The sequence below is a fragment of the Onthophagus taurus genome, chromosome 6 (assembly GCF_036711975.1).
Source record: "Onthophagus taurus isolate NC chromosome 6, IU_Otau_3.0, whole genome shotgun sequence".
NCBI lineage: Eukaryota > Metazoa > Arthropoda > Insecta > Coleoptera > Scarabaeidae > Onthophagus > Onthophagus taurus.
The window spans coordinates 10,453,977-10,468,885 of record NC_091971.1 but is presented as its reverse complement, the minus strand read 5'-3'; the positions used below and the strand labels follow the sequence as shown (position 1 = coordinate 10,468,885).

General features: G+C 32.2%; 3 protein-coding genes across 4 annotated transcripts; 1 reads left to right on the top strand and 2 right to left on the bottom strand.

Annotated features, from left to right (window-relative positions):
- Positions 1–794: 794 nt before the first annotated feature.
- On the bottom strand, positions 795–1,759 carry LOC111413241 (mitochondrial ribosomal protein L47). Its single transcript, XM_023044142.2, has 3 exons — positions 1,628–1,759; positions 1,043–1,564; positions 795–984 (listed from the first exon to the last, which is right to left on the bottom strand). Exons 1-3 carry the CDS (start codon positions 1,726–1,728, stop codon positions 843–845), a joined length of 765 nt encoding a protein of 254 aa, XP_022899910.2. The 5' UTR covers positions 1,729–1,759; the 3' UTR covers positions 795–842.
- A 329-nt stretch (positions 1,760–2,088) lies between these two features.
- On the bottom strand, positions 2,089–8,720 carry LOC111413248 (uncharacterized). Its single transcript, XM_023044152.2, has 5 exons — positions 8,413–8,720; positions 3,622–3,770; positions 3,410–3,570; positions 2,569–2,738; positions 2,089–2,508 (listed from the first exon to the last, which is right to left on the bottom strand). The coding sequence occupies exons 1-5, from the start codon at positions 8,434–8,436 to the stop codon at positions 2,302–2,304; spliced, it is 711 nt and encodes a 236-aa protein (XP_022899920.1). The 5' UTR covers positions 8,437–8,720; the 3' UTR covers positions 2,089–2,301.
- A 1,207-nt stretch (positions 8,721–9,927) lies between these two features.
- LOC111413230 (nucleolar and coiled-body phosphoprotein 1) lies at positions 9,928–14,759 on the top strand. 2 transcript variants are annotated; one of them, XM_023044126.2, is made up of 5 exons: positions 9,928–10,108; positions 10,288–11,529; positions 11,590–11,751; positions 13,216–13,299; positions 14,170–14,759. In XM_023044126.2, exons 1-5 carry the CDS (start codon positions 10,007–10,009, stop codon positions 14,323–14,325), a joined length of 1,746 nt encoding a protein of 581 aa, XP_022899894.2. In that variant the 5' UTR covers positions 9,928–10,006; the 3' UTR covers positions 14,326–14,759. The 2 variants fall into 2 exon arrangements, with proteins under 2 accessions (XP_022899894.2, XP_022899893.2); XM_023044125.2 differs by lacking the exon at positions 13,216–13,299 and adding an exon at positions 13,499–14,052 and having other exon boundaries at positions 14,170–14,670.
- The last annotated feature ends 150 nt before the right edge of the window (positions 14,760–14,909 follow it).

Here is a 14,909-nt window from a genome sequence, read left to right as displayed (position 1 = left end):
TGTTCGATTTCGGCGGTAAATTTCAAAATGAAACGATCCATACATCGTTTTGAACCGAATGATTGTAAATTCGCGTTTGATTTTCTTCGTATTTTAATTAGGGTAATATTTATAATAAATAATAACTTTTTGATACAACACTTCGTTTCAAAAACCAACAATTGACTGATTGAAGTACCTCCATACAACCCATACCAGTTACCTGTAGCGGTCCCGTCACACTTTCTAATTGGTCGAAACCGCCACGTGACACCGTTTGCGATTGGTCAAAATTTTAAATAAACAATACAATTTGTTATACAAAGGTCATTCGAGGATCTAACACACTTCCTCGTATTTATTTCATTCGATTAGGATGATTTTATTGTTTAAAACATAAAAATAATATCAATTCATTTTAGTGTTATGAATATTTCCACGTGGATATTATTTAAATTGTTTTGCTTTGATAACGTTGATTGATTTTCTATGAAATGATATCATAGAAAGCGGAAATTATTAATAACAATTATTATTTATTGTTTAGGTATTATATTTTACGTACCAAAATCTCTACCAAAAATTTAAAAAAGGTAGGCATCTTAATTTGGTTTCTGTAAAGAAGGTTGCCTATTCATTCAAAATTTTTATGATTCTATCTGATAATATTAATAGTATTACTTAAAAGTATTTAAGTCCTTTCTAACAAGGTCTGTTATATACTGTAATGAATTAAAAAGTTAATTACCTATATATTCCATAAGTTCATCAAAAGGAGTAAAAGGAGTTTCTAAAAGGGTTAGAATTTTCCCATATTTTGATGAATATGAATACTTTATTCTTTATTTTTATTAAAAACTTTCTTATTTAGGAACGAAATGTCCCCTACATTTCCTACTGTTTTTAGCTTTATTTATATCAACATCAGGATATTGCTCTTTAATAGCTTCAAGATCAATATTTGGGAATCTTTTAAGTAACCCAATAACATGATTAAAGTTTCTCCTACAAAAAAAATGTTTTAAAACATCAAATTTAATTTATCCCAAAACAATAAACTTACGTCCTAGCTCTTCTCCTTTCCAAAAATTTCTTTTCGTTATATTTCAACAAAAATTCATTAACATCCTTTTTGTTGCAACGAAAAACGTGAGTTTTCTTCCATTTAACATTCATAAATTTGGGAATAACATATTCCCGCTTTTTATAATAATAATTTAACCCAAACACTCCTGCTTTGTATTCTCCTGGTCGCTCGCCGGTTTCACCAGTTTCTAATAAATGATAGGCTTTATTTCTTTCTTTTACAACCGTCTCAACATTTTCCATAGAAATTTCGACTTTATCAATACGTTCGGGGCTTGCAAAAAGCTTCGTTTGACGTTTACTTTCTTCTTCCATAGTTAATAACATATTCCGTTCTTTCAATAAAACGTACCATAATTTGTGGAGATCTGAATTTGATTTTAAACGCAGTTCCTCTACTTTCCATGCTCGGCCGGATTTTACCTCTTCCAAACCCCAATTTTTCTTTATATCAAAGAATTCGGTGAGGTCTTGTAACTTATTTGTGGTGGTGAGGGATCTAAGAGGTTATGTTGTTTTAACTCAAATCTTTTATTAATTATATGATTAATATTTTAATTACCTTAATAAATTCGTTGGGGCTGTGTTATATAGGATGGGAAAAGTGTTTGAAATCGATTTATAAAAGATTGGTAACGCTTTTAATGTTCTAAACAGAGACATTTTGAGGTTAGATTTAAGTTAGGTTAGATATTTTAAGAAATCTTGTGGTAAATTTAAATAATTAAAATAAAATTATTTTTAAATTACACAATCATCAAATAATCATTATAAATGAATATAACGAATTTTTACAAATAAATAAAATTAAAATTAAATAAAATTTGATGTGCATAATGGGTTGCCTATTTCTCAGGTTTTTTTATTTAAAATTTATTTTTATTTTTATAAATTGAATCTTAAACAAATTAAAATGATTAATATTTTCATTTTTTATGTTTAAAATGAGTCATAATATTATTTATGTTGTGAATTAAATCAAAGGATTTTTATTTTAAATTTTTGAACTAATTTATTTATAAATATCCGTATAAAATTTATTAAATAATTTAATTACACATACATTCTACATAAATAAAGTCTTAAACGTACTTTTTCTTTTTATATAAATATCTTACACACAAATAGTTTTAAAGAAAAAAAGTCTAACAGATATATGAGCACTTTGGATCATCAACCTTTCATTCATCTTTATGATCATTTTCATCCAATTTTCGTTGTTACATTTCTTATTTTTCATAACCTAGGTATAGAAGACATCGCGTTTGCTTCCTGTGTTGTTTGTTGAGCGTATTTCGGCCTACACACGCAACCGCTTTCCACCAAAACGTAATCTTGACCAGTTAAAGTGACCGGACCCAATGGGATCACCAAAAATAAGTACGGAACGTAGGTTTGGGTGCATTCTCCTCTGACTACGTCACATTCTGAACTTTCACAAACCTAAATTAAAAAAAAAGTATTATTTTAAATAAATTTTAAGCAAACAAATTTGATATCAACCTCAAATACAACTTGTTGAAGTAGATCAGGAAATTTTTGAACTATAGTAACGGGTTGACCGGAAGTCAAAGACACGCCATACATTGGTGCGGTCGTGTTGTAACGGGTTTTGCATAGTCTCGAGGGAGTGGACGTGCACGTCGTCGCCGGCGTGAAATTCAACTCTCTACCTGGAAAATGAACAAAACGGATGCCACCATCCAATTGAGATAATGATGAGAAAACGTGAAGATTGGATATGATAAAGTAGGACGTTTTGGCGAACGTGGGAAGATCAAAAAAGCAAAAATTAACGCGTTTTGATGTTTGTTTGTTCGCGAAAAACAAACGAAGAAACTCGCTAAACAAGCATCGAACGACCCAAATTTTACCGTAACTCGACCCAGTTCGATTCCTGTCGTTTATGGCTATCTATACTAAAGTAGAAATACGGTACTTTATAGATTTTTTTGTTCATTTGGTCAAGGTTGCGGTTCAAGAAAATAAAAAACCGCCATTTTTGAGTTTTAATAAATATAGTTTGTGAGTTTTCTCACTATCTATGTGATGGCGCCAACTAAACATTAAAAAACCTCCACTTTCGTTCGTAATATAGTACTTTTAATCAGTACCTGGAATGCGGCATAGAACTTTCGATGTTAGAAAGTCAATAACGCGGTGATTTACCGGACCCCGCTTTTCTTCTATACCATTGTCATTTTTTTATTCAATCGTTTCTTTCTTTTACCGTTTCGTTTCAACGGAAATCGTTTCTTATTAATTTTTAATTTTTCCCTGACATTAATCACCGTACTACTTTCGAAATTAACCCAAAAAACATTATTTTTAACCTCATTCTTACCTGATCTCGTCATCGACGAGCTATCATCGAATGTTCTTTGATGCGCCGCTAGAAGAGCTTTCCTGGTTACTTCCGGATCCATTACGTGCGATGCAAACCTTCCTACACGTGAGCTTCCTGTCCAAACGTTTGAACTTTTAAACGACCGATTAATCGCTGATCTAAAAAATTATTTATTAATTCGTTATCGGATTAAATTAGTTCAAAATTACGAAGGATATGGTAGATTATTAGGTCCCAAACAATCCGAAGAATCTGATAACGCATCCCCCCAAAGATATTTTAACCCATTTCCACCTTGACATTTTGTTGGTAATTTTCCTAATGTTTGTGTAAGTGTGCTTATTAATATCGTCGCTATCTATAAATCAAAAGAAAAAAAGTTATATTTATGTGCATGAATAATTTTAGTAATTTTAAAGCAGGTGGTAATCCGTGTCGAAGTAACGTGAAGCAGATAATCTATATTAATTGACTCTTCGCTAGATACTAATTATGAAACGGAATAAAATAAAAAGAGGAAGAATAAGAAAACTGTTTAGAAAATCAGATCTTTATATTACTATATATGCAGCCAGCTACGTATATTCTAGGTTATGGTACCGTTAACGGGGATCTCTAGCGCGCCATTATGTTTAACCGTAAGCAATCCGCTCATAGATTTTCATTAAAAAATGATGAAGGAAAAAGAAAGAATCTCGCAGCCGCGGCAAATTGCGGGATATTCGCCGCGCAGTTGGCAATCTCCGTCAAGAAATTATCTCCATAGCTCGACGGAAGCGCCGGGAAGTTCCGCAATGCGGCCACGAGAAGGAATTATCCGAGAAAATTGTTTAAACAAAGTAGGCGAGAAAATTTCCCAACCTACATTTTAATTTACTTTTCTCATTTCCATGTTGTCGGAAATCCCAAACAATTGTTCTAGGGAGATATAACTAACACTTCACGTCCGTTCCATCGCACCGGAAATAGTTTCATTTAAAATGTCCTCGATTTTATTACTTAATAACTTAATTAAAAATCTTGTCAAAATTAGCTTTGATAAATTTATCTATATTATCCATAGAGAACTACAATTATGCATGCTTTATATGTAAATGAGAAAATTATAAATTTTATAAGTCAAAGGCAAGGTGAGTAAGCTTTTATACAAGATTATGCAAGTGTTTCAAGATTACGTATTAAAAATTTCAAGTAGGGTAATGGCTTCTGGTACTAACGAGAGTCTCAATCTGGTAGAAAAGAAAATTATGGTGCTAAATCCAATGTTATTATGACTATCCAATTTCATTGGTCAATCAATACTGTTATAAGCCTTTCTTGATGCAAACTTAAGTAAAGCAGTTAATTCTTTTATGTCAAGATCGAAATCTACTCCTGAACTTAGGTGTCTCTCATCCTCTTCCATATCACTTTCCTGCCATTTTCATATCATCCACCAAACGTTTTTGTGGGCATTCTACATTTTTTTTAGTTTGTCTTGGTCTTTACACTCCACTCTATATGCCCACCTGTCACTAGCCAGCCTGGTCACATGCCCAGCTCATTATCATTTCATCTTAGGCAATTCTTGAGTAATATCAGCAATCTTTGTTTGTTTGCTGATTTTTCGTTTCTTATTTTATCTCGTAGTGAGACGTCTAACATACATCACTCCAAGAAGTTTTAAGTAACAGAAAATGATATTAGATTATGAAAATTATGTTTGGAACATAGAATAATGTTGAGAAACTCATAGATAATGCTGAATTAACCAATCACCAAGCAATTTATCAAATAAACTTGGTAAGAAAACTTGTATTAAGACTCATTAATTCTCCACTTATTTCAAGAAAACTTTACTATTGCCTGTTTACTAACTGTTAAAAGCAGAAATGAAACTAGAAATTTCCTGGCTTAACTGTAACTAATTAATTTATTAATTAACTGATTAATATTAGACTCGATGAAGGATTACACCGGATGAGTCAATCCAACAAACTTTCATGATGTCATTAAATCGTTGAAAAAATTTAGCGATTACTAGAATCCGGCCGAAGAAAGTAGACCTTAAGTAGTTAACGAAGCTTGTTAAGCCACTCTGTTGAAGAAAGTGTTACTAAAAGTGTTGCCCAAAAGTTACCTAAACTTTTATGAAGACCGGATACAAAACCGTTGTCTGCACCGATGGTAAGTTACTATAAAAAGTTTGTGCAGAAAATAAAGTACTCAAAGAGAGGCCTTATAGCGAGATAGTTTGGTGGACTAGAACCTTTACCATTGTAAAGGTAAGGGTCCATTGACCCTTACTCGAGCGTTGAATGAACTATTTGCCAACTGAATAAGTCTTTATAAAAAATTATTTAACCTATAGCATTCCCACAGAAATAAATGTTCATAAAAACTTTAAGATGATTTTTGATGGTTTACAAAAATAGTATTTTCTCTCATGGTGTCCTTAAGAATTGGTATCATGGTATAGCAAGCAGAAATGACCGAACCTTACCAGTGGCATTATTATTAATTCCATTAAACTGTATAAGAGATTCACCAATTTGACATTTAACATTAAGCAGGATAATGACAAGCTCTGAACTAGTACAAAATTGCAGTATAGCACTGAAAGAGGTCTGCAAACACAATAGTAGTCCAACGACTTATGGCGCATTCTAGTTGTTAGCAATCTCATTGACAGGCTGGCTAAATATCCTTCTGCGATAACAGTTCAGAAGTTTGTAGGACCTGGGAAAAGTTAAAAATCCCAACAACACCAAAGAGTCACATTTATTATTGACATCGTTGTCATAAGAAGATGGACAGATGACTACACTAAATTAAACCCAATGTAACTCTGTAAAAACTGATAATCACTCAACTTAAGATTGTCAAATATCACTCCACAGTTTAAAAAAAAAATTATCAACAGTATAGTATATAATAACCTGTAAGATATAACGTTATATTTTTCGGATTAAACACCGTAAAATAATGTTTATTCTTACAGTAAAGTAAGAGAGGGTCAATGTCTCGCAACCTTGGGCAGTCGCCAGGTGAGAAAAGTAGTGCAAACAAATTTAAATCATCTGTATATAGCAATTGAAGTGCAAGAGGTTTATTAATATTTTTATGCCCAAAGCTATGAATATATAGAACTTTACCGGCTATGCTTAGAAGACGAGAAAACTTTAGTAGAAGTGGTTTGAGATCTTAATCTTAGCTAGGGTTAATTCTGATATTGTAACCTATTTATAGTATAGGATTCATAGAGTTGTAATAGTACATTTTTACGATTAATGCAAGTTCAAAAAGTTGTTGTGAAATAATTATAAAATAAGAAACCATCAGAGCAAATGTTATCATCATGAAACTGAATGGATTAGTGATCACCACGATGATATTATCGTTTCGCTGCATGAAGTGACAAAGATTTTTGACATATCCTTTTTTCTGGCGTATGTCTTCTTTCTGGATATTTCGTCTTAACTCGAGCGCTATAAATTTTTAATTTTTTGTCAGGTCCGAACTACTAACAGGTCATACTAATTAAATGCAGAAAAGTAATATCTCTTCTTCTCTTTAACGTGGGTTCTTTTGTCTTGCTTCCAGTTTATTTCGTTGTTCTCCCTTTCTCTTTATCTAGTATCTTTCTAGTTTACAGTTTGATTTTGCATTTGTTGCTTGTTTCTCTTTATTTGATATTTTTTTAGTTCCTATTTTGTATCTCCATTTACATCTTATTTCCAACTTCTTTCATTCTGGATTTTTTTAGGTTGTTTCTTTATGGCGTCTTTTTTATTTCTGGATATTTCGTCTTAACCCGCGTTATAAATTTTGTCTTTTTTCATATCCGACGAATTCCAACATACTAAATAAATCCAGAAGAAACTATTCATAAAGGCAATATCTCATCTTCTTCTGCCTTACTTCTAGTTTGTTTCGTTGATCTCCCTTTCTCTTTATCTGGTATCTTTCTAGTTTACAGTTTGATTTTGCATTTGTTGCTTGTTTATTTGATATCTTTTCTGGATTTTTCAGGTTGTTTCTTTATGGCTAACTAACTTTTATAATGTTATGGTTTTGAGACTTTTATATTACTACTTGTCAGCTTGATAAAAAGTTTTAGTGACTATTTAGTCCATGATTAACCTAAGTTTTAATTATTTATGATTTAATCTCTAATTTTTAATTTACTAGTTTACTTTAATAGCTAATTTAACAGCTACTTTAAGAAAGAAAGCGATATTAAAATTGATTTTGAACATACATTTCCTAAGAAAGCAGAAATGAAACTAAATTAACAAGTACAGTTATATTACCAACATAAAAGTCACATTTATGATTTTAATTGATGAATCATTTTCATGAATCATGGATTATTTCTTCAAATAACTTTCTTTTAGTACATCACAAATTCAAAAATTTGTTGGAATAAACTTGGAATTCAAAAAATATATCTAGGTCATTAAATAAATATTCTGTAACTTCAAAAAACCGTTTAATAAGAAGATTCAAAAACGTATGAAGTACTTAACCTTGCTTCTATAACAACTTTATTATTCCCAGTTTAGATAGTATTTAAATAAGAGATGGGATTCTCGCTACTTTCATCGCGATGGCCGCATAACTACGTTTATAACAAGAAATCGACGTCGAGGACGTCTCTTCAATGTCTTCAATACGCACAAATGTCACAATGGCAACAATAAAACGTCTGAAAGACGGCGTTTCAACGTTGCGACGAACGTTAATTAACCTGGTCACAATCGAGGAAAGTGAAAACTGTTGCAAATCGAGACGATTTGAAATTGTTAAATCGTAAAAATCAACCATCCTCCTTCGTTGTAATCATTGGACAACGACGGCAAAGCTCGTCCAACCCGAGCCACACTTGATCATTGACCTCTGGTTGATAACTGTACAATTTCAGTGTTGCTCGAAGGACGTATATGGGTTGGGCACAAATTAAATTAAAATTTCTATTTTTTACAAAATCCAACAATTTAAAAGACTTTTATAAAACTTACCGTAATTAAGTATTTGGTGGTCATTTTTTAATTACAAAGTTTAAATTAAGGTCCTTTTTTAACAATTTCGAACAAATCACTCAAAATTATTCAAAATAAATCACTTTATTTTAAGTTTTCTTCAAATTTTTATAACATTTTAATACAACTTTTTAAATTTTTCTCGCTCAAAATGTATTGAACGAGTTTCTGTAGTCGTTTTTTTGTGTTTCGGCTCGTCTCGTGCGGTAGAAGTTGGATGTCGACGCGAACGTCGTCGAACAGCAAATAAAGTGTGCCACAGGTTTGTGCTGGTCGACACCGTTCTTGAACTTGTAAACGGATATGATATAACGCTTACCTGGAAGGAGTATTTAGTACATCAGGTGGTAACCACAGTTGCGCTCACAAGACATCTTCAAAGATCAACCATCTCATCAGATCAAACACCTTTCTTTTCTTATTACACTCATTAATTCTTATAATGTATAAAGTTTAATTTATATGAGATAGCAAATTACATTTATAATTAAAACTAATATATCTTGTTATGCTTCTTAAACCTGTCTTAATCTTTAATATCTGAAATGTACTTTCTTTTTAAAACAAGTTAGTTAATTGTAAGAGAAAAAGGTAGCTTTTCAAGAAACCAGTTCAAAACAAGCTTAGATGATTATTTTATTCATTAATATCCTGTTGAATAACAAAATGATCTAAAAACATATTTGTTAAGTTTCTTAGGCTCTTTGTATCCATGATGGATAAAATTAGTAAGAAATCTTTAAAAATGGAACTTGCCAAAAAAGTTGCAATTTCTATAGTCTTAACACCAACATGCACAAAATGTTTTGGAGCAAAAGTTCAAATGTCAAAACATTATAGATTGGCTTTATAACTTCAAGAACTGTATCTTTTAACAGCTTTTCATGATGAAAAGCACTAAGAGTAATCGAATGTGAAACCTCTGCTAATTATTTAATAAGCAGAAAGGAAAAATTTTATTATTTAAACCTGGTACCTCCTTAATGGATAAGATGATATTAAATCCTTTTAAAAGTAGATTATTGCTTATATGATAAATTAGTCTTTACTATAAAGCTCATTAAGTTATCTCAAACATAAAAAAAATATTTTGTTGTGATATTTCCCACATACACCTTCAGTCAAGTTCAGAATGGATACAGGTAGTAATAAAATGAATAATTATTACTTGTTTAACCTAAACTACTTATACAGAAAGATACATTTGTTGTTATTTAAGTAATATATTGATTACATTATAATTTATATTTGATATCATAATTGAAGAAAATGAAGAGATGAGATATATGCAACCCAAATATCATACATATCTTGAAAAATAATTAAAAATGTTTCTAAATAAAAGAATTAAATAGTTATTTCACTCAATTAATCTTAGTTAGTTAATTTAAAATAGTTTTTATAATTAATTAAGTTTAACGTATAAAATAATAAACACGTGGTTAAAATGAAAATTTTGAATTTTGTAATGTTGGTATCAATCGTTTTGTCGTCAAGTTTGAAATGTGACGCATGCGCGGTCGCCTCGATCTCGCGACTAAACTCACGCCGCTCGGTCCTTTACACCGCAAAAATGGCTGACAACGCAAACGTTTTTGCCTCCGCTCTCGTTTTCGACTTTTTAAAAAAGAAGGACCAAGTTCTGGCGAATTCCTACCAGAAGAAAACAAAGTCCGTAAGTTAACCCATTATTTATTACAATCCATTATGTTCGTTACGTCCGCGTTTTCGATAAATACAATCACAACGCGCCCGGAATTAACCACCACGTGCTCGTGTTCGCTTCAAAAACATCGATATATAACTTTGACAAATTTGTTGAACACGTTCTGATTGTTATTTTATGTTTTTCAGCCGAATTTATTGAAAGGCTCCCCGTTATTAAACGACATAGTATCTTATTATATTTCAAATAATCCAAATGCTAAAAAGTTAAGATTAGAAGAGAGTAGCGAGGAAAGTAGTAGTAGCGATGAAGCCCCAGCTAAGAAACAACAGAAACCTATAGTAAATGGAAAAGCAAAAGCACCAGCAACAACTAAAAAAGCGAAAAGCAGTACGGAAGATTCAAGTTCTGTGGATGAAAAGCCCAAAAATCAAAAAATTGCTGCAATTGCTGCGTCTTTAGGTGCAAAACCAGCCCAAAATAAAGCGGTTAAAAAACAAGAAAGCTCAGATGACTCGTCAAGCGAAGAAGAACCTCCTAAAAAGAAACCTGTAGAGCAACCTAAAAAGAAAAAGGAATCTTCAAGTTCTGAAGAGGATTCTTCAGATGATAAAAGTAAAAAAGTTGTTGCACCTCCAAAGAAAGCTCCGATTAAGAAAAAAGAATCATCATCGGATGATTCCGACAGTGAAGAAGAAACTGTTAAGGTTCCTCCTAAAATAACAGCTAAAACGCCTCCTAGTAAAACAGTAACAAAGAAAAAAGAAAGTTCTTCTGATGACTCATCAGAAGAAGAAGAAACTAAGCCTCCAGCTAAAACAATTACTACAGTTAAAGCACCCGTGCAAAAGAATCCTGACTCTTCATCAGAAGATTCATCTTCAGAAGAAGACAGTAAAACAACCGCCGTAAAAAAACCTGTAGTACAACAAAAACAACCAGCAAAAAAAGATGACTCGGAAGATTCAAGCTCTGAAGAAGAAGAACCAGTCAAAAAACCAATTAAACAAGCACCTAAACCAACACCACAAAAGAAACAAGAATCATCAGACTCTGAATCTGATAGTGATGAAGATGAACCGGCTAAGAAAAAACCTGCCTTAGTCAAACCAGCTGCTAAAGCTACACCCATAGCTAAAGCTAAAAAAGAAAGCAGTAGCGATGATAGTTCATCTGAAGAAGAAGTTACTAAAAAAACTCCTGCAAAACCTGTTGTAGCACAAAAAAAGAAAGAAGAAGAAGACAGCTCTGATGATAGCAGTGAGGAAGATGAAAAACCTAAAGCACCATCGAAACCTGTACCTACAATAAAAGCAAACGCTAAAATTACTAAAAAAGAAGAATCTTCATCCTCTGAGGAAGATGATAGCGATGAAGAAGAAACTAAAGTAGTTAAAAAATCTGCTCCATCCACACCAGCACCTAAAAAGGTAAAAAATAAAATAAAGAAAAAAATTTTGAAATATTTAATTTTTTTAAATTTTATTAAGGTTGCTGCTAATAAAGAATCATCTTCTGAAGAATCAGATGATGATGAAGACGAGAAACCGAAGGAAGTGAAGAAACGTAAAGCTGATGATGAGCAAGATACGACAGAATCGATACCTTTGGTGAAAAAACAGAAAAATATGAGTTTTACAAATGGAAATCAGGTAAAGTATTTCATAAAATAAAATGAGTCCTAACTAATGTAAGACGTAATTTAGTTTTTTTTTATAGATTATACATTTTTATACATGTGTATTTGAATTGCTTGGCCAAACTTCATCAATGTGATGTATTGAACAAAATTGTAAAAAATGTTTTATAAACATGTGTCTAAAAATGCTTCCTAAACAAGTTATGCTTTAATTAGATATTAACTTTTTGTTTCTTAACAATTAATTGTCTGACAAAAACAGTGTTACATTTTGAAAGCTAGGTTAATTGATAAATTACAGCAGCAAGACTTTTTTTATAAGATTTTTTTATTGTTTCACACTGTTGTGAATAACTCTTTGAGCTATGGGAACAACTCTTGAACATGGGTTCTTCTGCCTTGCTTCCAGTTTGCTTTATTGATCTCCTTGTCTCTATATCTGGTATCTTTCTAGTTTATGGTTTGATTCTGCGTTTGTTTCTGGCTTCTTTGTTTCCCTTTATTTGATATTTTTTTAGTTCCTATTTTGTATCTCCATTTACATCTTATTTCCAGATCTTTCATTTTGGATTTTTTCAGGTTGTTTCTTTATGGCGTCTTTCTTCTTTCTGGATATTTCGTCTTAACTCCTGCGCTATAAATTTTACATTTCTTCAGATCCAACTAAATCCAACATACTCAAACCCAGAAGAAAATGTTCAAAATGGCAATATCTCATTTTCTCTTTAACATGGTTTTTTCTGTCTTGCTTCCAGTTTCTTTTGTTGATCTCCCTGTCTCTTTATCTGGTATCTTTCTAGTTTATGGTTTGATTCTGCGTTTGTTTCTGACTTCTTTGTTTCCTTTTATGTGATATTTTTTAGTTCCTATTTTGTATCTCCATTTACATCTTATTTCCAGCTTCTTTCATTCTGGATTTTTCAGCTTGTTTCTTTATGGCATTTTTTTGTTTCTGGATATTTCGTCATAACTCCTGCGCTATAACTTTTACATTTCTTCAGATCCAAATAAATCTAACATACTAACATTGTTACATTTTGAAAACTACATTAATCAATATAAGAGCGACATTATAATCTGTAAAAGAGTGCTCTTGCCCAACACAGCTTAGATTTGAGCTACATTTTTTATTTTGACTTGTTTCACTCTGTCTTGAATAACTCTTTGAGTTGTTAACGGGATCAAACAAGTTTCTCCTTTTTGAATTTTAATAAAAATTATTATTGATTAATCACAATTTTAGAATTCGTGCGAAATTTTTTAAAGAACCAGTTTAGACACATGTTCATGAGAACTTTTTTTACAGCTTTAACCATACTTCAGGTTGGTAAGGTTTGTTATATATTTTAATAACAAAGTTCAATTCAATACAATCGAAAAATGAATGATACAAAAGAAGCATTGCATTTTTTTAAAATTTTTAAAGAGAAAAAAACTTTAACCTCATTTTTTATCTTTTTATGTTTCAAATATACAGAGAGTAAACACTCCATTCCGACGCGTACAAGAAGAAAAGGTTTTCGTCGACCCAAGGCTCCACGACAATTCATTTGATGCAAAGGTAACGTGCAGGCTTAGAATCCTTCCCCAAAGGATGGCGTATAACGGACAACAAAAAGCTTCCACGTTACACTTTTTAAACAAAAAAAAAATTCAATGCTTCTTCGTTCTGTTAATTTTTCTAAATTACTTCTTAAAATAAGTTCTTTTTTGATTGTCTGTTGTATGCTAATCCTCTATTCTTTTTTTACCCCGCGTAGATGGATGAAAGCGAAACCACCGAAGGCGAGTTTAGTTCGAATAGCCGCTACAGTCGAGGAGGTTTTAATAGATCTTTCGATGGCGAAAGAGGCGGCGGTCGCGGAAGAGGTGGTTTTAGAGGAAGGGGTGGACGCGGTGGTGGCGATTTTAGGGGTGGTCGTGGAGGTGGCGATTTCAGAGGAGGTCGTGGAGGGCGCGGTGGGGGAGGGTTCAGGAACTCATTTGATGGTGAAGGTGGCGGCCGGGGAGGGTTTAGAAAATCTTTCGATGGCGATAGAGGAGGTGGAAGGGGTGGATTTAGAAAATCTTTCGATGGGGAAGGTCGCGGAGGGTTTAGAAAATCGTTTGACGGTGGCGATAGAGGCGGAAGGGGTGGGTTCAGAAAGTCATTCGATGGGGGCCGAGGGGGCGGCGGACGGGGGGGAGGTCGTGGCGGTTTCGGTTCAAATTCACAAAGCACAGGGGCACCACAAAATAAGAAGATCACCTTCGACGATTAGAATCGGTTTTCTTTGTGAAATTTTTTACTTTATATAATTTTGTTTTAATTTAGGTAAGTGTTCGTTTTGCTGTCGGGGTTTATAAAACTGTGCTTAATAAATTTGTTTGAACGTCAAAATTCAAATTATTTGAAATTTTATGATGTGAGAAAACATTTTAATTATTATAGAGAAATTCACGAGGATCTTGGGGTGAACAAGCCAACTACGATCTCAAACAAACAAGGGGGAAATCTTTTAGGCACGAGAAGACGAAAAAGAAGCGCGGCTCTTACAGAGGGGGTACAATTGATGTTTCCGTTAATTCAATTAAATTTGAAGATTAATAATACTTCATCATCGACCATACTTCATATATTATAGATTTCCGACTCATCATCCTTTTTACGTTTAAGTATTCGTACGCGGTGCCCCAATTTATATTTTTGTTTTTCGTTAAATAATCGTTTGCGTTCCAATTGTATATTGTAAGTCAGTTTACATGCCCTAGATGCACGTTTTGTGACATTTTTTCAATTTTTTTACATCAACAGTTATTTTGCTTTGTGGTTTCTTTTAATTATTTTGTTAAAAATGATTTATAAACGTAGAGAAAGAAATCTAAGAGTGATTGCGGACTGTATATTTTTATTGTTTAAGAAATAAATGTGGTGTTCTACAATAACAATTAAGAGTATAGTTTAAAATTTACCACGTTACTTGTATATAACTTAGTTTTTAAATATTGATTGAAATGAATAAACTAAGTGGATACATGAAATATGTTTCATCATTTATTTCCAATTTAACTTTAAAAATAAAGTCTAATTTAAAGTTGTTAAAATGACAGCGATAAGCGCCATCTATTTGTGAAGTAACAAAACTTATTATTTGAAAAGAAAGATAACCTCAAAACGTCAATCTGTCAAAG